At 53.8% G+C, this 24,245-nt stretch overlaps 1 protein-coding gene across 1 annotated transcript; it reads right to left on the bottom strand.

The window, feature by feature from the left end:
• Positions 1-1,830: 1,830 nt before the first annotated feature.
• On the bottom strand, positions 1,831-22,738 carry LOC126487553 (angiotensin-converting enzyme). Its single transcript, XM_050120442.1, has 25 exons — positions 22,105-22,738; positions 21,285-21,452; positions 20,540-20,633; positions 19,818-19,961; positions 19,068-19,259; positions 18,376-18,473; positions 17,892-18,064; positions 17,326-17,549; positions 16,901-17,045; positions 16,549-16,647; positions 16,205-16,327; positions 15,608-15,819; positions 14,827-14,963; positions 13,802-13,960; positions 13,474-13,561; positions 11,252-11,395; positions 10,894-11,085; positions 9,100-9,197; positions 8,752-8,924; positions 6,148-6,371; positions 5,699-5,843; positions 5,200-5,298; positions 2,980-3,102; positions 2,477-2,664; positions 1,831-2,284 (listed from the first exon to the last, which is right to left on the bottom strand). Exons 1-25 carry the CDS (start codon positions 22,366-22,368, stop codon positions 2,052-2,054), a joined length of 3,939 nt encoding a protein of 1,312 aa, XP_049976399.1. The 5' UTR covers positions 22,369-22,738; the 3' UTR covers positions 1,831-2,051.
• Positions 22,739-24,245: the final 1,507 nt, after the last annotated feature.

Raw genomic sequence — 24,245 nt, forward strand, 5'->3', positions numbered from 1 at the left:
ACAACCGGGTCCCACACAGTAGAAGGAAGGAAGCAACTTCTGCAAGTTGTCCTCTGACCTCCACAGCGGCCCATGGTATCTGCATGTGCACGTGCCCTGCCCGCTGTACAATAAAAATAAATAAGGTGGGGGCCTGGCAAGAGGGCACAGTAGGGCAAAGGTCTTGCTGTGCAAGCCTGAAACCCAAGCTCCGCCCACAGAACCCTTTGGCAGGGGAGATGTCTTCTTCTGGGTGCTGGAGCATGTGAGCACACACGCGCACGTGCAAAGACACAGACACACATACACACACACACACACACACACACACATACACAGTCCAGTAGATAAGACTTGGAATTCTTTGCCCTCAGTCTGAAGATCACTGGGTCCTTTGGGTGAAGGCTGGTGACCTCACGTTGCCCACAGCCCTGAACCTCTGTAGTTTATAAAAATAGGAAACGAGGTCATGTGACAATGACCTTTGTCTGGCAAACAAACTGCAAAACACAGGTTGGGAAGGGGGTGGGGTAAGAAACTAACGTCTGTGGTATACGTACGGATTGGAACAGTCTGGAAGGCATGTGTATAAGTTTCATTGTCTTGCTGAATTGCAAATGTCCTACCCTCTTGCAAATCCAAAGTTCCTCAACTCCCTATCCTACACGGGAGAGGCCTGCACAGATACAGACACACCAACAGACACACACATGTACACACATGTGCACACACAGACACACACCATAGATACAGACAAATACCACACACACACACACACACACACACACACACACACACACGCTAGAGACTGAGCAGTAAAAACCAGGCTAAGGATATTAGGGGCCCCAAATTGGAGCTGTGAACCCTACTAGGGTAAAAATATCAGCAAAGCCTAGGGACAGTTTGGGCTGAGGGTCCTAACAGAGGTGGGACCAGGCTGGAAGATTATGTCCCAGAAATCTGACCAATTTCCACTCAGCCAAGAGCTGGATTTGATAATACTTGAGAGTGGATGCATTTATGTTTGGGGGGGGGAGACACACTGAATACAGTGGCATTCTATTTACATTATCCTGTTTATGTATTGGGGGGAAAGGCTGGGATGAGACACACCAAAGTGTTAGCAGTGCTTGAACATCTTGATGTTGCTATCATGGGCTTTTATTCAGATTTTTCCAAATTTCCCACATAAACATGTAGAGAAAAAAATGTTTTTTAAAAGTTCCTTAAAATGACACTCCCCAAAATCCAAGTAGGCTTTCCGAAAGAAGGCTCAGAGTGAGGGTCTGCGCTCTCGGGTGAGCAGGTGGCCGATAGCAGTGACTCCACGGTGTGGTCACTGGTTGTTGCTCTTTTCCCTGGACAATGCCTGTGTGATGTGGCTCCAACGGGGAACTCTGGCTGTCCACTCACAAAGGGGACAACTGAGCTGGTGTGGCTGGAGTCTAAGTGACTGTGGGGTTTCGGCACGCTCAGTGAGTCAGGTCCTGTAGTAGAAGGGCACCCAGGACCTTGCCCCCGAGACAGCCACACAGGGGTCAGTGTGGACCAGGATGCATGGAAACAGGGTGAGCCTTCCATATGTATCCACGTGCAAAGCAGGAGGCAGCTCGCAGCATCTGCTTCCTTGGTGACTGCGTGGATGGGCAAGGACTGCTTGCTGTGGCAGGACCCAGGCCACCTCACCTGGGTGCCAGGAAGGCCGGTGGGAAAGGTTGAAGGGGATAGGGGCCAGAGCACTTGGGACTATTTGGGTTCCTGCTCTGAGAGCATCTGAGAAGGTAGCAATTGGTAAAGGGGCTTACTGGACTGTCCTGTCCCTGACTTTCCCACAAGAGACACAGACTCAGATGTTGGGGAGGCCCTTTAATGGTATTCACAGAGACTGGATGGGGAATTCCATGTTAGAAGCTGGGTATCTAGAGAATGAGGGCCGGGAGTGGGGGCAGAGAGTGGGCAGGGGCAGGGCAGAAGGAGGAAGGGCCAGCTAGAGTGTGTTACACTCACACACCATGTCCCCCATCCAATTTCTCATGGGACACTCCTCTGCCAGCCTCGCCAGCAGGGTCACCTCAGGAGTGTCTGAGCTCCACCTCGGACCCAAACTGGGGCCCACGGTGGGGCCTGTGGAAGCTGTGGTGTTGGCGGATGGTGAAGAGCCGATGGGTGAGACCCAACGTGGCCACAAGCAGGGAGACACCCAGGAAGAGCAGCACCCATTGGCCCACACGGGCCTGCTGTGGCTCCAGGTACATGCCCAGGAAGTTGACACGGTCAGACTCTGGAAAGGAGCCTTCTGAGCGAGCTGAGCGAGGAAGCAAGGAGACAGGACGGTAGGCAGGGCGACAGACAGGGGCACTGGGACCTTGTGTTCTGGCGTCCCTGTCCTTGCTCTGAGATCAGACTGGAGGCTGTCTGGACTGGGAATAATGGGGTTCATCCCTGCGTGAGCTCTGGGAGCGGTGCGTGGGGCTGGAGGTGGGGTGGGTGCTAGTACCCGTGTTTGGTGTCCAGTTGTATTGCGGCCAGCCCAGCGTCTCTCCGTGTCTCCTGTTCTCAGTGACGAGCCACTCTGTCAGTGGCTTGAAGTAGTTCATCATGGCAGAGGCTGACATGTTTGGCTGGCCTGTGATCAGCTTCATGGCTTCTGGCCATGGCTTGCTGTAACCCAGTTTCATGGTATCCCTGGGGGCGGCAGCAGAGAAAGGGAACCTGAGTAGGAACCACGTGGATCCTCTTTGCCCAGTCTGGCATTTTTTTCTCCATACCCCTTTCCCAGCATAAACGACCCTTTAGGTTTGGGGGAGCCTGAGTGGGACTGGGGCAGGGTTGGGGAGGAGAGATGCAGGGCCCAGGGGCTCCAGTTTCCTACTGAAAGTAACATGTCAAGGGTTCTTCTTGACTCTTCTCTGCCCAAGAAACCAAACAGAAAGTGCTCCCAGAGTAGCCTCAGTGATTTCTTGGTTTCAAAGAGTCAAAGGAGGGGTCTGAAACACTCACGCCAGAAGCTTTCCTGCTTCTTTGGATTGGTAGATGTCACACTTGTGCAGGGGACCCGTGTGCCCAGCTGCACGGCACAGCGCCTCGTGGAACTGGAACTGGATGATAAAGCTGATGAAGTACCTGGAGTGGAGAGAAGGTGTGGGAGAGACGCCTAGAACACAGGAAAAGTATAGCACGGGGTGGGAGAGGGATTCGTCCATTGCCAGCGCGACCCAGCCTTCCGACAGTCACAGGGGACCCAGTGGAGCAGGATGCAGCCAGGGTGTCACTCTGGCCTTTGGTGTCACCTGAGCTCTTCCCAGATGTGCCTGTAGGGGTGCTTCCCAACCCTCAGCTGCCCACATTCCTGCTCCAAGGGGATCCAAGGAACAGGCATGTCTCCAGGTTAATAAGAGAGCCCGTTAAGTTGTTGCAGGCTGTGTGGTTTCCAACCCTGGAACAGAGGCCAGGGTTGCTGGGTGGAACATGCAGATCTGGTAGGGCCTTCTGGGTAGGGAAGGCACTGGGTAGTCTTATGTGGAGCGGCAGGGATTTCCTGGTAGGAATATACCAATCAAGGCCCGGGGCGACCACAGCAACTCTGGTTTTTAAACATGAGTAGTGGCACAGGCTCCTCCCATTGGATCCTGGGCACAAGCCGTGTGCCCCTTGTTCCCCCTGGCACTTCCTCAAAGAGCACTCTCTGCTCAGGCTACTGGCCAGAATGTGAGATGTTGTTTATAGAGAGCCAAGTCTCCTTTGCTCACTCCTGCCTGGATAACTGCTAAGCGGGGACACTAACAACCACAGGGTCCATCTTGAGGCAAGAGTGAGTATTGGGACCTCAGAAGAAGATCCAGGAGGTGGTGGTAGCCCCACTGGGAACCTCTCCTCCAAAGCTTCTTGCAAGGGCAGTCTCTGGGTCAAACCTGATGGGACCTAGCAACAACTCTTTTTGCTCCTTGCCCTCTGCAGCCTTGGAGAGCATCTCAGTAGAGAGACATCTTTCTTCCCAGGTCCCAGACTCTGTCTATGCTTCTATGTTGCTGGCTTTCATCCTGGTTGTCAGAGCTCCCCCTCGCCACCCCCCGCTCAGCTTCCAGAGATTACTAGATGCAAGAACTCTAAGAAGTTTTGCTCTCCTGGGAGGCCTTCTCTGTCCTCTGTGCCTTGGCTCCCAGGTAGCCTGGGCACCAGAAACTCTGTCCTGAGGTCTACCCGTCACAACTTCTTCAGAGCTCTCTGGATCGCACACCCTGAGTAAGTTCCCCATAAGAGCATGAGGAAGGAAGGGAACTGCCTTGGGCACCTTATGCTATGGCCAAATGATGCACAGGCAAGTGCTGATGCCTTCCATTTAGTAATTCACGATGCACGGCCGCAGCCACCAGGTTCCCCAGCAAGCTCTGTGTGGACGAGTGACTAGGTGCTTAGACCTTGTGACTACCCTGTGTGTTGAGATCAAGCTGAGAGAATGGATACCCATAGAGACAGAGGATGTTGTTCAAGCAAAGGACAGGAGCTTTGTCCCCCAAGCTGGCAACTAACTTGTCCCTAACCACCTTGCCTCCTGCATAGGCTGGGCCTCCTACCCTCGGCTCCAGACTATAGGACATTTCGGGTACAGCTCAACATATACTGCAGGCAGTTGGTTCAGTTGTAGCAAAGGGCCCACAAAGGGATCATGTCTCAAATCTAATCGATCAACAGAACCCAAGTCAGTACCCAGCCACGTGCCACTGTTGATGTCAACTGCCCTGTCGGTGGTAGGTGTGGTGGCTCAAGACAGGAGGCCCGCTGTGTTAGACTAGCCTGAAGCTTGGACTACAGAGTAAAACCTGTTTTAAAACAAAAATCCTACCCAGACTAGGCCTTGTAACCATTAGCTAAACTTCCAGTGGAGTTTCAGGTTTTAACCGTTTGGTTGGTTTAGGCTCTCGTGTTGTCCAAGGAAGACTTAAAGAAATGGTTTTGGAGCCGGGCGGTGGTGGTGCACACCTTTAATCCCAGCACTCGGGAGGCAGAGGCAGGCGGATCTCTGGGAGTTCGAGGCCAGCCTGGTCTACAAGAGCTAGTTCCGGGACAGGCACCAAAGCTACAGAGAAACCCTGTCTCGAAACCCTCCCCCCCCCCAAAAAAAAAGAAATGGTTTTGGTCGCAGGTGAGTGGACCCAGGCACTGGGTCGCTGGTCTGAGGGGGGCAGATCCAGCATAGAGCTTTTCTCCTTTTGCTCTTACCTGATGTACGGCACATTTGCAGGAACATGAAACTTGGACCCTGGATCAAAGTCATCTTGAGATCTGGGCACTGGAGGGCAGAGACCCTGATATTTCAGCCTGTCAAACAGGAAGAGATACGTTAAAGGGTGACTTTGGGGTTGAGAGAGGGTTGGCATTTTTAAAGAATAGTCTCTTCACCAGAATGTCCTCTACTCCTGTGTGTTGTGTTCTGGTGTACAACCACCCCGGGGGACCTCTATCACTTGTACACATACACACATACACACACATGCATGCACACATGCACACGCACACACACGGACCCCTATCACTTGTAATACACATATACACACGCGCACATGCACGCACATGCATGCATGTGCACACGTGCGTGTACACACACATATACACACGCACACACACACTTTTTCACTGGCTCATCTGCAGACACACAAGCACATGCAGATACTCTCGGAGATGCACTCCAATCCACACCCCCACCAGAATGTTCTAGAACCTGAGGCTCCACCACTCTTGGTTGTAGTTCTCCTTCGTGATGCTTCCATCGAAGACCCTCCAGCGCCACTGGTCGAGGAGGTAGCTGAAGGGGATAAAGGCGATCTTGTCGAGGGCCATCTTCATTAGGAAGTTGATGTCATACTCTGCCAAGGAAGGGCGTGCAGCCTCAGGTCCATGCTGGCCTCGTGTTGGGGCCTAGCAGCTCAGGTCCAGTGAGGGGAAGGGAATATGGTGTTGGATCTCACCACCCCTAAACTTGCCTCTTGGGATGATCTGTGTGTTATCCTGTCAGGTTCATCCTGCTGGGGCCCCTTCCCTTTCCATCCAACGATCTATCTCAGGTCTTTGCCTGGGTCATCTATAAAATCTTCCTATTTCTGTACCTCTCAAGTATGTTACCCCCTCTGGGTCCTCAGCCCACCTACCAGCACCTCTGCCCTCTCTCACCATAGCCACCGCCCTCACTGCTGAGCAGATTGAGGCTGTGGAGATGTTTCGGGGTAGACACTGAGAGAGCCAGCACGTCTCCAATAGCCTCATGGAAGCCGGGGTTGGCACCCTCCCGGAAGGTCACGGGCAAGTCTTTGTACTGCATGAAGTACTGGATGTGGCCCATTTCATGGTGGGCAATCACCAAGTCCTCCATGTTCACAGATGTGCACTGCTTGATCCTAGGAACAGGGGCAGGGAGAACGTGTGTCAGGATGACACAGGGGCACAGGGACCACGGTGAGTGCATCGTGTGATTGATAGTAAATGTATCATGTGATAGCGAAAGCATCATGTGATTGATAGTGAGTGCATCGTATGAAGCAGGCCTCCTCCCCACGGATGCAAGGAGCATGACCTGATGATGAGGAGAAATCGAGTAAGAGGTCCTGAGAAAGAGGTTGATTTGGAGCCAGATGTCTCTGAAGGTCATCAGAGCCATCCCTCTGCCCCTAACTTTCCGAATAGCTCCCATCCACACTGACTATTGCTTTCTGACTTGGTCTGGAGGCACAGGGACGTTCAATCCTGTGCTTTGTAGGATGTGTGTCCAGTGCTTTCCCATGGACTTGTCTCCTTCTTCCAGGGTTGGGGCTTCCTGGGGACCACATGGGCTGGGCCACTCTGCATCTCATTAAATCCCAAACCACTAGAAGAATGCTTAGGACCAGGGCTGATTGGCAGTTGCAGAGCTGTCCAGGCCAGGAGGCTCCGCCTCCTTGGGTTCCCCTCACCCACTTCTTCAAGTCTGTTCCTATGACAGGAGAAACTTCTTCCTGGGGTCTAAACAGAGTCTTTCTCCTCATATTCTTTTCTCATCAGGGGGATGGGAGAGGGAGGAGCTCCCCAACATCCCACTAGGGGTGGGGTCTGCCTACCTTCCCCTCTGAATCACCATAGAAAAGGATTCCCACAGGTATCCTCACCTCCACGATCCCTAATCCCCTTGTAAACCCACCTGGGCCTTAAAGGTCCAAGTCCTCATGCCTCTGAAGGGCCCAAGGCCGGATAGTATCCCCGCTCCCAACCCCCATATGAACCCCATCTCTTTGTTTCCTGGCTTTGTGTCTATATAAGAGCTTCATCAGCTGAGGACAGAATCACCGCTCCTCCCCAGACATAGTCTTTTCCCCTCTTCCTTTGAATCTGGGTTGCCCTGGGTATTCTCCCGTAGAATGCTGCAGACGTGTAGGGTTGAAAATGCCTGTGGTCCTAGCACTTGGGAGCCCAAGTGAGGCGGGAAGATCACAAGCTCAAGGTCAGCCTAAGTGATATAGTAAGACCCTGTCTAAAAGAGGATGCCTGAGGCAGGAGGAATCCACAGCAGACAGGACTCCGTGCCAGTTTTACACTTAGCCATTGAGAAACCTGGCTTCTGTTTTAATCCATCTGCCAGCCTGAGACAGTCACAATAGGAAGAAACCCAAGCCAGCTTGTGCCAGAGAGAAGCCTGATCAACCCCCAGCCTCTCCAATCATCCTAACCAGGTACCCAGTGTGAGAGGCCACCCTAGACACTGAATGTGGGAAAAACTGAGGAACTCCAGCCAGCAGTCAAAACTAGATTCTGGGTAAATCTCTGAAATTCTCCCCGCTGTGACTAGGGGGCACCTCAGTGCTTTCCTGGCAAGAATAAAACCCTGGGCGTCACTCTCCTAGTGCCAATAAATTAATTAAAAATTAAGAGTTTATTGATTTATGTGGTAAGCACCTGCCATGGTGTGTCTGTGACCATCAGAGGACAGCCATTTTTGAAATTCCATTCTCTCTCTCCACCATGTGGATTTGGAGGCTCAGACTCAGGTCATCAGACTTGGTGGCAAGCACCTTTATTTGCTGAGACATCTTGCTGGCTCAGTTAAAGTTTTTAAATACTCTGACTGAGATGTCTGTCGCTGCGGAGTGAGGACACTTCCACTGGGCACTGCCGGAACTGCTCAGAGATCCTTGAGGACCAACTGGTCATCTTATGCCACGGGATTTGGGGGTGGTCTGTTAGACAGCTGTAGGCAGCCAGCCCCAACTTGATAAGGACAGTGCCTTGTCTGTCAGTGGTGAGAGCGGGGTCTTCCTACGTCACAGTGGTGCACCATGGGAAAGGTCAACAATGTGCAAACAAGGCTGTGCAGCATAGACATCAGGTCTGCAACCTGAAGCATCCCACTGACCACTGACAGAGCTGGCCAGCACTTCTGGCATTCTTTTTTTATAAGATGTATTTTTTAATTTTATGTATATGAGTGCTCCATCTGCACGTGCCAGAAGAGGGCATAAGAACCCCCTATAGATGTTTGTGAGCCACCATGTGGGTGCTGGAAACTAAGCTCAGGACCTCTGGACAAGCAGCCACGGCTCTAACCACTGAACCATCTCTCCAGCCCCCTGGCTTTCATTTCTCCGATGGAACTTCCCTACCTGGTCTAGGACCAAACTCACCTCCTTGACTCTCAGTCCTCAGCTTCGTCCCAAACTGCCCCCATCGGTCTTGCTCTCTCCCTTTGAGGGAACAACCACAGAGCCTTGACTCAGCTCATACTCTTGTCCTAGCTCCACCCAGACAAACCTGAAGTCCTTGCCATTGTAGAAGTCCCAGGCTGAGGCGTGGCACACCACCTCCCGTCCGTCAGTTGGCTTCTCCAACATTGACTTGTTCCAGAACTCGGGGGGTACAGGCAGCAGCCCCAGGGAGGTAAAGAAGTCGTCAGCTTCCTGAAATATCCTTTTGGGTGTCCATCCCTGCAAGCAGAGACAGCTCTTTGCAAACTGGGGTCTCTTACAGACACAGCTGAGGCAAGAGAGAGGCTGTAAGAGGGCCATACTGGCGGGGAGAGGGTTTCTGTCCTCTCATCTGGGGCCTGCCCTACCTTGTTCCCTCAGAAGGCCCACGGACGATGGCCTTAGCTTCACTGACCTGCTTTATCATTGCCTCCGTGGCGTCCAAGCTGGGGGCGGAAGGAAAGGGTGCCACCAAGTCATAGATATTGGACCAGGTCTGCGCCCACATGTTCCCTAGAGGCAAGTTGAGACACATAACTTTTTAGGCTCAGAGCAATGCTGTAGGGATAGCTGGGCAGATCCCAATCCTGTCAACCAAGGTGGAATCTTTTTGAGCATCAGCTGTTTGCAAACGCGCTGGGCATTTGATGTGCATGGTCTCCCACCTGCATGCCCAGCCCACGAGGTCATTTCCAGTGAGAGTTACAGGTAAGAACCTTGCTGGGCGTTAGGAATCAAGGTAGCCTTTCCTGCCCATGAGCAGTGAAGGCGTCTTCCACAAGAGACTCGTAGTCCCTGGAGCATCAGTGCCCACATGCCCGTTACTTCCTAAGTGCTGCCCCAAGCTCACATGTAGTCCCGCCTGCTTCCTGACACTGTGTAGCAGAGGAACTTGTGTCTGGAGAGAGTTAAGTAATCCAAACAGGGTCTCAGACTCCTAAGTGACATGGTTGGATTTCAATGCCATCAGGCTACACTCTTGTCCCCTCTGTAACCTCTCACATTGTATTGTGCCGGTCACCAGTCACTCTGACAGGAACCAACCATCTCCTTTTGGAGAGGCTAACGCCCTAGAATCCAGTGTCAGTTAAGAGCCCAGCTCTCCAAGACTGGGGAGAAAGGGGACATTCAGAATGACTAGAAGGTTAGAAACTCCATTAGAGTCGGGGGTCTGCCATAGCTGGGGCAGAATTGCCAGAAAGAGTCAGAGTGGCAGAGGGATGAGAAAGGAGTGGGAGGGGTGGGGGTAGGGCACCTAAAGGGCTTTTTTTTCCTTTGACCACAGGAGATGAACTTCTAAGCCCTGGTCTGGACTCCTGGACACCTGGAGCATCCTGCTTCCCTCCTGGGCTCTTGGAGTTCTTGGTCACTGAGTTGATATCTACTTAGATATTCTTTGAACTGTCCCAACGAGGGATGGAGGAGGACTAGATCTTGGGATGCAGCAATGTTCCAGTCGCATGAGAGTCAGACCCAGAGAAGGACAACCTTCTGGGGGTCTCCCAAATGACCTCTAAATGTGCACTGTCCGGCTTCACTATTCATAACAACTGCAGGAAAGCAATGGCCCATTGGGGACAGAAAACCGGTGGCCTCTTCTTCCTCCTTCACGTACTCAAGGCTGTTTGAATGTTTAGAGCCGTGGAAGAATAAGGGCCCAGATGTTGCAGTGGATCTGAGCTCTCAGAACTTTTCTTTGCTGCCACACCTTGACTTAGACCCTGAGTCTTCTCCCCCTGAGCCCCCAGCCCTGACTTTGCATCTGTCAAAATCTTACATCTTTCAAGGCTCATAAGGAATTTCCTCAGATCCCCACACCCATATTCCTGCATCTGGCTGTCTCGAGGCATGATGGGCAATGTGGTCTAACCCTTAAAAGATGGTGAAACGCTTGTATAATGTGGTTCTGTGGCAAACATGGAACCAGGAGAGCTGGGGAGTGTGGCTCAGTGGTAGAGCACTTGCCTGCCACATACAAGGCCCTGAGTTCAATTCTTCTGCACCACAAAAGAAAAATATAAAAACATGTGGTAACTAAACGTGAGCAGGAAATCCCCCCAACCCCACTCCAACCTTGGCCAGTCTCCCTCAAGGCTTCAAGTCTAATCACTCATGATGCTCGAGGCCTGCTCTCTGCTGTGGCCTGCACTGTCCTGTCCCTTACTATTGTCCATTGCCCACCTCCTTGAAGTTGGACCAATGTTCTTACCCAACAGGTGGGCGGGAATGGGGCCATCCAGGTTGATGTGTTGGGACCCATAGTGGCGGTGCAGGGAACGGCGCACGTAGGCATGCAGGTTCAGGTAGAGCGGCTGCAGATCCTGGTATAGCTGTTCTAGGTCTTGCTCCAAGTTTTTAGACTCATATGATGATCTCCAAGAGTGCCCTCCATCCGTGTAGCCTGCATAAGAGACAAGCCAAGCTTTCCCAACAGCTCTCATTCACTCAGTACACCCCCGTCACCTCTGGGGCCCTTCCTGTCCCTAGTCTAAGATCAGAGGACCTCTTTGAGGAGCTTGAGGGAACGGGGGAGCAGACAGCCAGCGGCATCAGCACTAGGAACTTACCGTTGAGGCGGGCGATCTTGTTGGAGAGTTCCACATACTTTGGGTAAAGGGGGAGGATGGATTTCCCCACTTTGTCTCGCCAGCTCTTCCACACCCACAGCAGTTCTTCGTATTTCCGGGATGTGGCCATCATGTTGGTCAGATCTGGAAGGGAGGGGTCGAAGGGCTTGAGCCTCGGTTCTTGGCTCAGCACTCATCTGTTTTTTTTTTTTTTTTTTTTTTTTGGATTTTTTCGAGACAGGGTTTCTCCGTAGCTTTTGGTTCCTGTCCTGGAACTAGCTCTTGTAGACCAGGCTGTCCTCGAACACTCATCTGTTTTTAAGTGGAACTTGGTCATGGAATTGCAGAGTCAGAAGAAAGCTGGACAGGATAGGCAGTAAGTAGGGAGAGGGGAGAGCACTAGGGAGCCAGCGGCCACGAGGAGCTCGTAGGGTGCCCACCTGGGGTGACATGCTGCACATACATGACACTTGCAGGGGTTCAGCAACTTGGAAAGGGGTTTACTTGTTCCTTTTTTAGGAGGAGCTTAATGACAGGCTTGTGTCCCCACATAGGAGGTGGCCAGGCTAGAGCAAAAACAAACGGTCTCCCATGAATTCCCCTTCCCTGGGAGAAATAGTTTGGGAAGTTTCACAGGCCTAAGTTCAAGTTCTATCCCTCCCATGGACACCCCCCCCCAAGTTACCCTGGGCGGGTCTTTTTCCATATCTATAAACAAAGGAGTTATCCTGGCCTTCCCAGGCACTTGGAACTGTCTGTCTCCAAGCAGGGGCTGTGCCTGCTCATTGCTGCATCCCTGGGGACCCACAACATCCTTCGCAAATTGTCAAAGGAGTTCCAACAGCTGTAAGGGCTGTGCAGGTACAAGGACTACCTGAGCTGCTTCCAGCAACGTGGGCCCTGGGTTTATGTCCTGTGGAAGTCACTCTGCATGAGACACCCTCCTGAGAGCAGAGCGCAGGCCAGAGTGAGCGTCACACAAGACTGTGGGCGTCAGTCTGGAAACAGATGGCTTCTCCTCTTGCCCTGCCCTTGGCCTAGATGGAGGAGCCCTGGAGCATCTGAAACTCTCACTGTTGAACTTGGGTTCTATTCTGGAACATTCTATGTCATATGCTCTTGTCACAGAAACGGTAAACTTAATTAGCTTTCTTTGAAAAAGATTTTGTTTTCAGAATTCAGTGTCTGCTTTCTGGTGATGAAAGTCACCGGTCTTCATGGGCTTTTTATTTTAATTACCATGTTCATAACCAGATGGCCTAGTTCTGGATCAAAGGGCTGTACAGTAGGGATGCCAAATGCTACGTGTTTTTTTTTTTTTTAAAAAATCCATATTTAGAACTATACACCCAGACATGCACGTGTCCCAAGTGTGCTTGTACACACTCACACTCACGCACGCACGCACACGTACATGTTCCCTCTCCCTCTTGGCATGTGTACCCACATCCACCACCTATAGGCCCGACCCCGCCCTGGAACTGTTTCTTGCTCCTGTTTATTTTCCATTTCCCCTTCTCTTTGTCATTGTTCTGACATGGGAGCTGGACTGGGGCCAGGAAGAAACAACTTCTGGTAAAGATTCCTCACAAAGAATGTTTATGACTCTAGCTCACCAACCCTGGAAAGAGATGTGTGTGTGTACAGGGGGAGGGGGGCTGAATGAATCTTTTCATAGGGGTCAGGCTGAAGAGACATGAGCATTGAGAGGTGGCTATGAGTCGGTCCATGGCGATCCAGCGGGAAGGTGCCATGGAGGAAGGGATGGTGTGGGGGACGTTACCAGCTAGGGACTGGAGGCCCAGTTCTAGCTTAGTGCCTGTAGGCCAGTGGGACTCTTGCGTGGTTTATCCTTTCTGGCCCCAGATTCTCTTTCAGCCACGTCCCAGTGGAGGAGGGGTTCCTAGGAAGCCACAGAAGGTAGAGACACAGACCCGAAGGTCTTTGGCTCTCCTTTTTGGGGTCTGTGACTTTGAAACACATTTGAGATTCTATTGCTCTGAGGGGCAGGTAGAAGGAAAACATTTGGGGAGTTCTGGGCAGGTGGGATGCCCTGGGGGCAGAGAATTAGAGAAATGTCAATGGGGTTCTAGCTCTCAGTGGGGTCAGACAGTTCTCCCGAGGAAATGAGTTAAGGAAGCCCATCTCTTCCTTCCCTTGACAGCATCCTCATCCCTACCAGCCAGCCCCCTCAACTCTCTCTCTTTCAGGGGTGCTCTCACCAGGCTCTAGCTGCAGACAGGTGCCATTCGTGTAGCAAACATTGGCTATGCTGTAAATGGTCTCCATGTCCAGCAGGATCTGGTTGTACTGCAAGGGGGGAGAAAATGGGAATGAAGAATCCTCCTCCCATTTTGCACTGGCCCCATGCATTATGGGTGGGAACCAACGGAGCATGTGCCCCAACGTGTTGCAGTCATGGGAATTCTGGAGACCTGTGGACACGGCCCATGTCAAGACTCAACAAATGGAGAGAGTAGCGTGGAGGCAGACCCGCGATTAGGCTTACTCCCCAGCAGTGCCCACTCCCTGCTCTCCATGGCCACACACCTCTTCTAGCTCATTGGGAGGTAGCACTGCCCGGTCCATGTTCTGAACCTTCCTTATGATCCGCTGGGTGCTCGAGTTCTGGAAGTTGGTCACATCAAACTTCTTGGCCAAGGTGCCATATTTCAGGGTGTGGTTGGCCACCTCCTTGTTTTTCTGAAGCTGAGGGCACAAGGGGGTGGTGTCACAGGCTCAGGAGATTTGGCATGGCCTCTGTGTAGGAGGTTCCATAAAGGTAGTGATGAGGAGTGTGGTTTGATTAGGTGCATAACTTTGCCCGTACAAACACCCTTCTCTTCAACCTGGGCCGTCCGCTAATAGACTAGGTACAGCATGTGTTCCTCAAGATATCTGTGGTCTCTGGCAATGTATATCCTGACAGAGCAGGAAAAGGGAGTCCAGCACGCCTTAAATGTCATTAGGATGAAGGTGGCGTGATATTAGATAGGAGCCCCCTACCTCCTGGCCCTGAGTATTCAGAGGTTGCATCTTTGAAACGGGAAGAATGCCAGCTTGTGCATAACGGCCAAAGGATGTCTACAAGAAGAGAAGGTGAGGTGCTAAGGACCCATGGGCAGCACACAGCGGGTCTTTAAGCAATGTTAACACCCTGTGATCTAGGGTTAGAGCGCATGGCCAGAACTGGCTTCCTGTGGTGTGACGTATACACTCTGCCGCAAAGGGAAGGACAGGGTGCAGGGGAATGATCCCTCACGGTGCTGACAAACAGGCTGTCAATCTTTGAAAGAGGGACGCCGTCATTGCTTACCATGGCAATGGATTACAGTCTCCGAGACTGGTGACTAAGAATGATATCCGACTAGAGAAACTCGCTCAGACGAGGATCCGAGCCCAATAAATCTGAAACGGAGTGTCGTTTTAAAATACTCTGTCCAGACTTTTCGCCAGTTTTGGCAGCTTGGTGCTGTGTGTGTGCTTATGTCTCTCTCTACGTCTGTGTGTGTTCTGTGGGTATGGCTGTGTTTGTGCACATGCTAGACGCTGGGGTTGGTGGAAGTGGTTCCTACCAGGATCTTGCTGGCCTCCAGGGTAATGTTGGTGTTATAGTGCCAGTTGGCCTCTGCGTACGTGTTCCACAGCACCTGGGCTGTCCGGTCATACTCCTCCACGAACCTGTTAGCTTCAGTTTCATCAGTCACCAGGTCTGCAGGAGGTGAGGAGGAAAACAGACAGGCCTTGCCTTCCTTACCACAAGGCGTGGTTCCATTGGAGTCCCCTCCTGCTGTCCCCTGGCTCCTTGCCCCCTCGTGGCCCTGCCCCTTTCCAGCAGTCCCACTTGGGTTCTGGGTTGTCTGGATGATTGGCACTCGGTGAGTTGCTGTCTGGCTTCTGGTTGTTGCCTGGTTTGTTATCCCCTGGCTTCTGGTTGTTGCCTGGTGTGTTATCCCCTGGTTGGTTGTCACGTGGTCGGTGGTCACCTGACTGAGGACCAGCAGGGGGTGCCCATAGCAGAGCAGCAGAAAGAGGAAGCTGGGCAGTCCTGGAGTAGCCCAACCTTGGCCCATGGCCGCAGGAGAGCAGAGCCCCGAAGCCTCCACCACTGGCCAATAAGAGCCGAGTCTGCAGTGTGACCTCATAGAGCAATGTGCCAGCAAGGCTGACCCCAGGGGCCCTCAGGCTTGGGTTCACCGTCTCTAGGATGCTGGGAGAAAGACATGCCCATCTTTGCTGTAGAGCCCAGAGGTGGGATATAGCTGGAAGGAGCTGACCAGGAACCTGAGGCCCAGGCCCAGAGGTCAGAGGCCAGGACTCCTCTTGGTCCCTGCCCACCCTCACTTAGGGCTTTACCAATGCTGTATGGATAGTTGTCAGGTAACGGTGGACGCCACTGATACTCTGGCCAGCCAAGGACTTCACCATTCCTCTGATTCTGCTCCTGCAGCCACTGGCTGAGCGGTTGGAAATACTCCAGCAGTGCCTGGGCATCCAGGGCATCTGAGCCCACCATATCCTTCAGCACCTCCTGCCAGGGCCTGGAGCAGCCAGCCTGCAGCAACTGCCTGCCAAGCAGAGTGAGCACTGTGGGTATAGGAGACACAGGCTGGGGTCCACCGCAGTGCCGCCGCCCTTCTGTCCTTCGTTAGCGAAAGAACTCTCTCTAGGGCTAGGGTCTCTGTGAGAGTGGCAGGGGACATTTGCCTGGCCCCGTGGCAGTTGAAGGCCAGCTCAATAAATATTTGATATGAAAGAGAGAAAGGGGAAAGAAGGAGAGAGAAGGCGGGAGGGAGAGTGTGGGAGGGGGAGGGGTGGGAAGGAGAGGAGAGAGTTACTCCAGAGCAGCATGGCTTTGTGGGGTTCCAGCCACAACAGTCAGCTACCTGCAGAAATGCCCCTCACCAGCCTCTCCCCTCCACCTCCCACTTTCTTTCCCTTCCCACCACATACCGGAGCTTGGCCCCAGCCTGGGTAGACCGGTAGATGTCGCATTGGTGTAGCGGGCCCTGGTGACCCGCCTCCTTGCACAGTGCTTGATGGAATTGGAACTGTAGAATGAAGCTCACAAAATACCTGCAGGGACAGAGAGCAGGGGCTAGGAGGAGTGTGGAGAGCTAGGCAAAAGTCTCTTGTTCAGGCTCTATCCCGAGTTCCGCAGGGCAACAGCTGGACCACGGGCTAGCAGTAGGAAGAAGGAAAGAAACCAAGCGTTGCCCAGGAGAAAGGACCTTTCTAATTCTCAGCCCTTGGGCCTGAGGGATGACAGAGCAGGGAGGAACACAGAACTCTGGTACCTGATATACGGTGTCACGTTTGGGATATGAAACTTGGCTCCGGCATCAAAATGAGTTTCGTTCCGGACAACTGGAGGGCAGATCCCCTGGTACTTGGTTCTAGAAGGGGACGTTTAAAATCTTAAGGCCTTAGGGATGCACAGGCTGCTTGTGATTTGCAGAAAAAAGGTACTGGTTCCACCCCTAGCCTCCCTCTTCCCCAGCATCCCTTCTACATCCTGGAAAATGGGGGAGACTTCCTGGAGTTTTTAGCAGGGATGGAGGAGGCAGTGGGTAGGGGGTAGATGTTAGAAGAGGGGCAAGACTGGTGGAGGCAAGGGGTCCCCTGAGTCAGGCTTCTCTCTCTCCTCACCTGAGATACCACCAGTCGAAGTTGTAGCGGGAGGGTGGAGTATGTCCACTGAAGACCCCCCAGCGCCACTGGTCCACCAGGTAGCCAAAGGGCAAAAAGGCAATTTTCTCTAGGGCCATCTTTAGCAAGTAATTGATGTCACTTTCTGTACAGAAATAAGAGAGAGAAGGTAGGGGAAGGAGCAGCTATGGCAGAGTGGACCTGGGGCAGGAGAGGGCTGTGCAACAGGAGGTGAGGCTGCACAGAGGTGACCCCCAAGTTCTTAGCTCCAGGAACAAGGACTCCGGGAGAGTGCCAAGCTCAAGGTGTATATGGGGCCTCAAGATAAAAATGACGAGATGGAGTAGGGGAACGGTAGAGATCTAACATGGTAGAAGGAGACCTGACTGAGCCAAACTGGATCCTCTCCCTGGCCCACTTCATACCTATGTCGTTGGTGACATGGTCCAGCAGGCCGATTTTGTGCAGATGTGCAGGAGTGGAGACAGAGAGAGCCAGCACGTCCCCGATGGCCTCGTGGAAGCCAGGGTTGGCACCTCTCCGCAGGGGGACCATCAGGTCCTTGTACTGTAGGTAGTACTGCACGTGGCCCATCTCATGGTGCACTGTGGACAGCTGCTCCATCGTGACCCGGGTGCACTGCTTGATCCTGGAACAGGATGGGATGAGGATGAGGTGGAGAGGACGGCAGGGCAGGGGCCAGAGCCCTGAGCAGGCTGGGACTAGAGGAGCACGGGGTTAAGGAGGCCTCTGTCCTGGGGTGAGAAGTGTTTAGAAACTAGCAACCCTTCGACCTGACCCTGGCCGATCACCACTACTCTGGCCCTCCTCCATTCCAAGGCACCCAGCTGGTTGCCCCTGAGAGCTGCAGGGATGGTGAAGTAGGAGGACAGGGCCTGCTGCCCTGGAACAGATCAGTCCTCCGATACAGGTCGGAAACACAGCTGCCTCCTCCTTGGAGTCCCACACACTCCTCTTCCCAGGTCTAGACCTGAAGTCCTTCCTGTTGTAGAAGTCCCAGGCTGAGGCATGGCACACCACCTCCCGTCCGTCAGTTGGCTTCTCCAGCATCGACTCTGCCCAGAACTCAGGGGGCATAGGTGAGAGCCCCAGCGAGGTGAAGAATTCTTCTGCTACCCGGAACATTTTTGTGACATTCCAACCCTGGTCAGGAGGTGGGGAAATAGATCAGGAGTCGGTCATGTGGGAGCCTCTGGGACTGCCTTCAGGGCGAGGCTTAGTGATCTCCACCCGGGATAGCTTCTGGCCCAGGAAAGATATCTGAGGTTCAGTGCCCTCACATCCCAGGGGCAGGGCACTGCTGACCACAGCAGATCACTCTGCCACCAAGGACGAGACCCTTGATCACTGTTGACTGTTGTAGGAGAGGCGAGAGGCTATGCCTATCACATGGCCCTTCCTACCCCTCTCTCCCTGTCTCATTGCCTTACCTGAAGCCTGGCTCCAGAACTTACCTTCTGTACCATTGTACTGGTGACATCGAGGTTGGGTTTGTTCGGGAAAGGCACTACCATGTCGTAGATGTTTTCCCAGCTCTGGGCCCACATGTCTCCTAAATGGAAAAAGCCAATGGGACAGTTTGGTTCCCTGCCCAGCCATGCTAATTTCCCATCTTTGCTACCCTGGGTGGGTGCTGGCATCTGTACCCTAGGACCACAGGACAGCCCTCCTGACTCTCTGGGCTCCACAGGGCTGGTTACTGGTGTCCTTTCTGAACATGCCAGGATCCTTTGCAAAGGGGCCCCAAGCTTCCAGGCTTGTGTCTTCAGAAGTATCTACAAGTAGGCTGCCTCTTCCCCTGAACTGCAGCCAAAGCCATTGGCTTGACGCCTAGCTCTGCCCCATGCTAGCTCTCTGTTGGCTCTAAGTTCCTGCCTCCCTAAGCCTCCATGCCCCCACCTATTCAGCAGGATTCCAGGCTGCTGGGGACAGAAGTCATTGAGGCTTCTGCATAAGGAAGCAAAGGTCATGGCAATCCACATGTTGGAGGCACCGTGAGGAAGAACCACTTTCCCTCTGCTGGGCATCCTCCTACACTCAAGCTCCCCTGGGCACAAGGTCCAGTACCATGAGGATGGACCACTTTCCCTCTGCTGAGCATCCTCCTACACCCAAGCTCCCCTGTGCACAAGGTCCAGGTCCTTACCCAGCAGATGAGCAGGAATCGGTCCCCTGAGGTTGATATATTTGTCCCCATAGCGTTGATGCAGTGCGCGGCGGACGTAAGCATGGAGGTTCAGGTAGAGGGGCTCTAGTTGATTGTAGAGGTGCTCCAGAGTCTCCTCAAAGGAGGGGGAGTCATATGCTGAGCGCCAGTAGGCTCCTGTGTCCGAGAAACCTAAAGCAGGAGAGCACAGGTCAGGCCCAAGGGCTCTCCACATCCTAGTTTTGTCTCTACCATCTTCCTGACTCCAAGCATTGGTTTGAGATTGTTGCTTAAATTGGCCTTGAACTCAAAATCATCCTGCCTCAGTCTCTTGAGTTCTGGGATTACAGTTATGTGCCACACTCCACCCCCCCTTTTTTTAGACAGAGTCTCACTGTGTAGCCCAGGCTGGCTTTGAACTCTTCGTCCTCCTACCCTTTCAAGCACTGGTATTACAGGTGTGGGTCACCATATTAAGGTCTATAATTTCCAACTAGGGGCCACTCTAATCTCCAGCAAAGCAGTGTCACAAAAGGTACCAGGAACGGCAGTGAGAGGGACAGGACAGCCACGTATGCTTGCTCTAGGCCTCATGCCATTCCCACTAGTTCTGAGACCTTGGGTCAGCCTTGCAGTCCCCACACTGGCTGCTTTGTCTAGCTCAGGGACCCGAGGCTCTGGGGACAGCAGACAAGAGTGTCTTGTAAGCTTGGAAGGCTGCTGTCCATGGAGAGGAAGATGCAAGCTCACCATCTTGTTTGTAGGCTTCGTTGCTGAGGTCAGTAAAGTCTTGGTAGAGGGGTTTCAGTGGGATACCCACAGCATCATGCCAGCTCTCCCAGGCGAACAGCAGCTTGGCATAGCTTCGTGAGGAGGCCAGGATGTTGGAGAGCTCTGAGACAGGTGAGCAGGGTCAGTTAGGAACCGTCTGTGTGCCAGTCTCTGGCAGCCTTCACCAGAAGCACACACTGGTCTTTACCATTCCCACCAGCATCTTCAGCATCACAGTGACCCCAGAGCAAGGGCAGCCTATGCGTTTGCTGGGGCGAGACTATACAAAGAAAGCACCGGGCAGGACCCTGCACCCAGGAAAATGGCTAAGATCGTTGACACAGAAAGGACATTTAGAGGTTAGAAGAGACAGAGTCCTCTCCATGGCTCATTGCATAGAATCGCTGACCTTGTGGTACAGTCCCAAGGGACCCTGGGCTTGTGAGAGGCTTTTGGAGCAAGTGAGAGGACCCATTAAAAGGAGAGCTAGGTGGCCAGACGAAAGCTTAGCGGTGGGTGGGAGGGTGGCGCTAGCGGGTCCCCGAAGTGCCCAGAGAGGCAGGGTAGGGCAGAAGTATGGGTACATCTGCATAGTCCAGCCCCAGTGGGGGACCAGTGCCTTTGACTTACTAACAAACATAGATCCTGCAGGTGACCCAGAAGCACTAGGAAACCCCAGCAGAGATGGGACCGGCCCATACCTGGGTCCAGGGACCAGCAGGTGGCAGTCTTGTTGGGGAAGCAGACCTTGCCGGTGGAGTAGATTCTGCTCATGTTGTTGAGCAGGGAGTTGTACTGCCAAGTTGGAGTTGAGGAATGATTATTAGTGAGCAAACACCGGCCTCTGGAGTTAATCTGCCCACCCCACCCCTTGGCTAGGAGGAAAAAGTGGTCTGGAGAGGGGCTGTGACTCAGATGTGAGCACCCAGTGACACTCTTCCAACTGCCTCCCTTCCCCGCAGCCTTCGCAGGTGGAACAGACCACACCAGCTTGGTACCAGCCCACAGTGAGGGTGAATCCCTGCCGTCCTCTGGCCCTGTTGCGTCTGTCTTTCCAACCCTTGCCCATATACCAAGTCTACCTAGAGAGAAATTTACTGTTGACTGTGTGTGTGTGTGTGTGTATGTATGTATGTGTATGTGTGTGTGTGCGTGTGAGAGCGAGCATATCCACATGGCTCTCGGCATGTGTAATGTAATTCTGGGTATAAAGCACGGGGCTTCACACATGCTACATTCAACTACACTCCAGTTCATGAATTTGACTTTCTATTCCACCACACGTCGGGAGGGAAAACCTGTGGTCCTAGCAGTCAGTCCTCTGTTTTCCCCTTCCAGTCAAGGTCCATACAGACTGTAGGTCCCTTCCTGTCTGCCAGGCTGCTCTCCCAACCACCACAACAGGGCACTTGGCTACTCAAGTTCTGTTTCCACCCTCAGGCCCACCTGCTGCCGCTGGGCCAGGGGCAGGTTGGCAGGTCCTAGGGTGCAGATAGTCCCAATGACCTTTCGCAGCTTTGAGTCCGTGAAGTTCTGCCAGATGGGGCCATATAGCTCCTTGGCCTTCTTGCCCCAGACCTCTGAAAACTCTTGGTTGATGAGTTCTGCTTCCTCCTGTGCTCAGCAGGAGGGTGGAAAGAGAGGTCCGTCTCAGGTGGAGGCCATGGAGGAGAGGCTACAGTACTGAGGGGGCCTAGGAAGGTGGAGGGCTTCCAGACCCCTAGAGTTCCTGCAGAGATTCTGTCCTAGAAATGAGCTTGCAGAAGAAGCAGCACCCCCACTCCTGAGCCCTCGGGTTGGGAACTGTGGGGATCTGACTCAGGGAAACAACGAAGGAGAAAATCTGGACCAGAATGAGGGGCCAGTGAGTGGAGGGGCCAGAAAAGGAACCTCAATAAAAGGTCAGGCAGCTGCCAGGAGGCAAGGGCTCTGGAGCCGAACAGAGCTCCCTATATGCAGACCACCGCTGCCCCAGCTCTGGACGCCCACGCGCTGGGAGGATTTGGCCTTGGAGGAGTTTAGCTTCATCCTTTTCATTCCTCTGTTGGCATCACGTGCCCAAGCCGGACTGGAGCATCACCGCCTGTCTAATGCGCAGAGCGGGTGGGAGGGTCTGACTGGTGGCAGGGGCCCCACTAGGGATCTTGGTGCTCAGGGCTGAGGCTGGGGGCCCCAGGCGTCTGCTACCCCGGGCGACTGACCGCAGACCTGTGATTGGTCGCTGCGCCCTGCCGTGCCCCGCCCCCGCCCAGGCCTCAGCGCCCACCTGGAGCCGCGCATTCTCCTCGGTGATGTTGGTGTCGTACGCCCAGCTGGCTGCGGTGCTCTGGAACAGCACCTGCTCGGCACTCGAGTTGTGGCTCTCGGCGAAGAGCTGCGCCCCTGCCTCATCCGCGGAAAAGTTGCCCGGCTGCAATCCGGGGTCGAGCGCCGGAGCGGGTGACGGCACCAGCAGCAGAAGCAGCGACAGCCACAGCAGCGAGAGAGGCGACAGCGGCCCCTGCCCCCGCTGGCCGGACGCGGCCCCCATAGCGCGGTACGCGCGTGGTGCGGCGCTGTCCCTTCTCCCGCTCCGCGACCGCCCTGCGGATTATAAAACCCAGCACCGCCGCCTCCCGACACACCCCCACCTCCCCGCCCCTCCGCGCTTCCTCCTCGGCTCCAAAGTCTCCGGCGACGCGGGCCCTGCTGAGCGGGGCGGGGGAGAGATTCCTAGCTCGCCCTGGGCAGGGGAGCCAGGCCGGAGGGGTCGGGGAGCAGCCTGGGTGGAGAGATGGGGCAAGGTGGGGCGCTTGCAGAAGAAGCTAGAAAGGGGTCCCTGTCCCCTGCAAACACACTGCTGTCGCCGCCCGGCCGTGCCTTCTGGCTGCCACCACGTAGTCTTAGGCCGTAGAGCCCAGCGGTCTCTGACTTCCCAAGGCTTCCAGGCATAACCCTCCAAGCCCTTCCGGACTCTTGAGTGACAAAGGGGGCGGGGATGGCTGGCTGGTGCCACGGGGATGGACTTGAGGTTGCCGGGTCCTGGAAGAGTGGGTGCCTGATAGGGGCCTTGGGTAGTTGCTGCAGATGTTGGCAGCCAGTTCACCTTGGGCTTGGGGTGAGGGACTCCTTGCAAGAGCAGAGGAACTGAGGGTCTGTTCTGTTCTACGAGGGGTGGCCATAGAGTGGGACACAAGCGCTGGCACTCCTGCCCCCTACCCTTTGGCGACACGGCTGGCAGTCAGCTGTTCATCTCACAAGAATCATCAAGCATTGCCCCAACAGAGCCCTAGAACCTCACAGTTGCACGATCTGAGAGCGACGAAATGCCTTAGAGACGGGAACAACCCCCTGCTTTTAAAAATGGAGAAATTACCACTGAGACAGATTGGCTTCAAGTCACCTCAGGTCTCCACACTCCCAGTCATTTCCCTGTCTCCTCCACCTGTCCCTCAAAGTGACAAGCGTGGGGGAGAGAGGATCATGTCCTCTTGAGGCACAGGAGGCTGTGGAGGCTAAAACCCCTCAGCACCAGAGCTGTTCCCCCCAAGAGGTGGAAGGATTCTTGTCCCTGGCAGATCGAGCTGGCCTGTCAGGTGACATGCTAGAGGAGAGGTCCCTGAGGACTGAGAGATGGAGAAAGGAGGAAGGTGGCTAGCAAGGGGCTGCTTGGTGCGCACTGTGTGTCTTTTCCACCAGTGAGCGGCTGTCTTCAGCGAGGAAGCAGCCTGAACTGGTAGAGGCTTAGGAACGGGAATTCTGAGGGCGCTACCTATGAAGGTCAGATGTGGAGGGTGGGTAGACACCGCAGGTAAGAGTCTGGGGCTTAGCCTGCATTCAGAAGCTCTTCTGTCTTTTCTGTCAGAAGTAGAACTGAAAGCAGGAGAGAGAAAGACAGGGTGGGGCTGGAGGCTCTTGTCTCCGAAGAGTTCCTGAGTACCCGGGCCAGCAGAGAGGAAGAACAGGCAGTTCTTTCTGCTGGCCCATTCTCAGGCCCAGCTGTGGGCAATGGGACACGGTCTGTACTCCTGGGTTAGGGACTGAGTTCTGGAATGAACGGTTCTGCCTTACCGTTGAAATGATGAAATCAAAGGCTAATTACTGTTATCTTGCCCACTGATCCCAGAGATGGCTGGAGTCACCACCCTGTCTCTCCCTCTAGGTGACATTTTGTTGTAGGAACTTGTTGAAACACACAGCTTCCCCACGATATCATACTTTCCCAGGAGGGTAGAGACGCGGTCAGTCGGCCTCATTCTCTGTGATGTTCCCAGACCTTAGCACACACCTGTCACAGAGGAGGCGGCAAGGGGATGCGAGGAAGGGATGCCCAGCCTTCATGCTCACACCTCCTGACGGAAGCTCCAGGGCCTGCAGAGGAGTCTGTGAGGAGCCAGACCTCACCAGTTTGGAATTTAACAGTAATAC

The sequence above is a fragment of the Alexandromys fortis genome, unplaced genomic scaffold (genome assembly GCF_014885135.2).
Source record: "Alexandromys fortis isolate MF-2015 unplaced genomic scaffold, M_Fortis_MF-2015_v1.1 scaffold_174, whole genome shotgun sequence".
Classification (NCBI taxonomy): domain Eukaryota; kingdom Metazoa; phylum Chordata; class Mammalia; order Rodentia; family Cricetidae; genus Alexandromys; species Alexandromys fortis.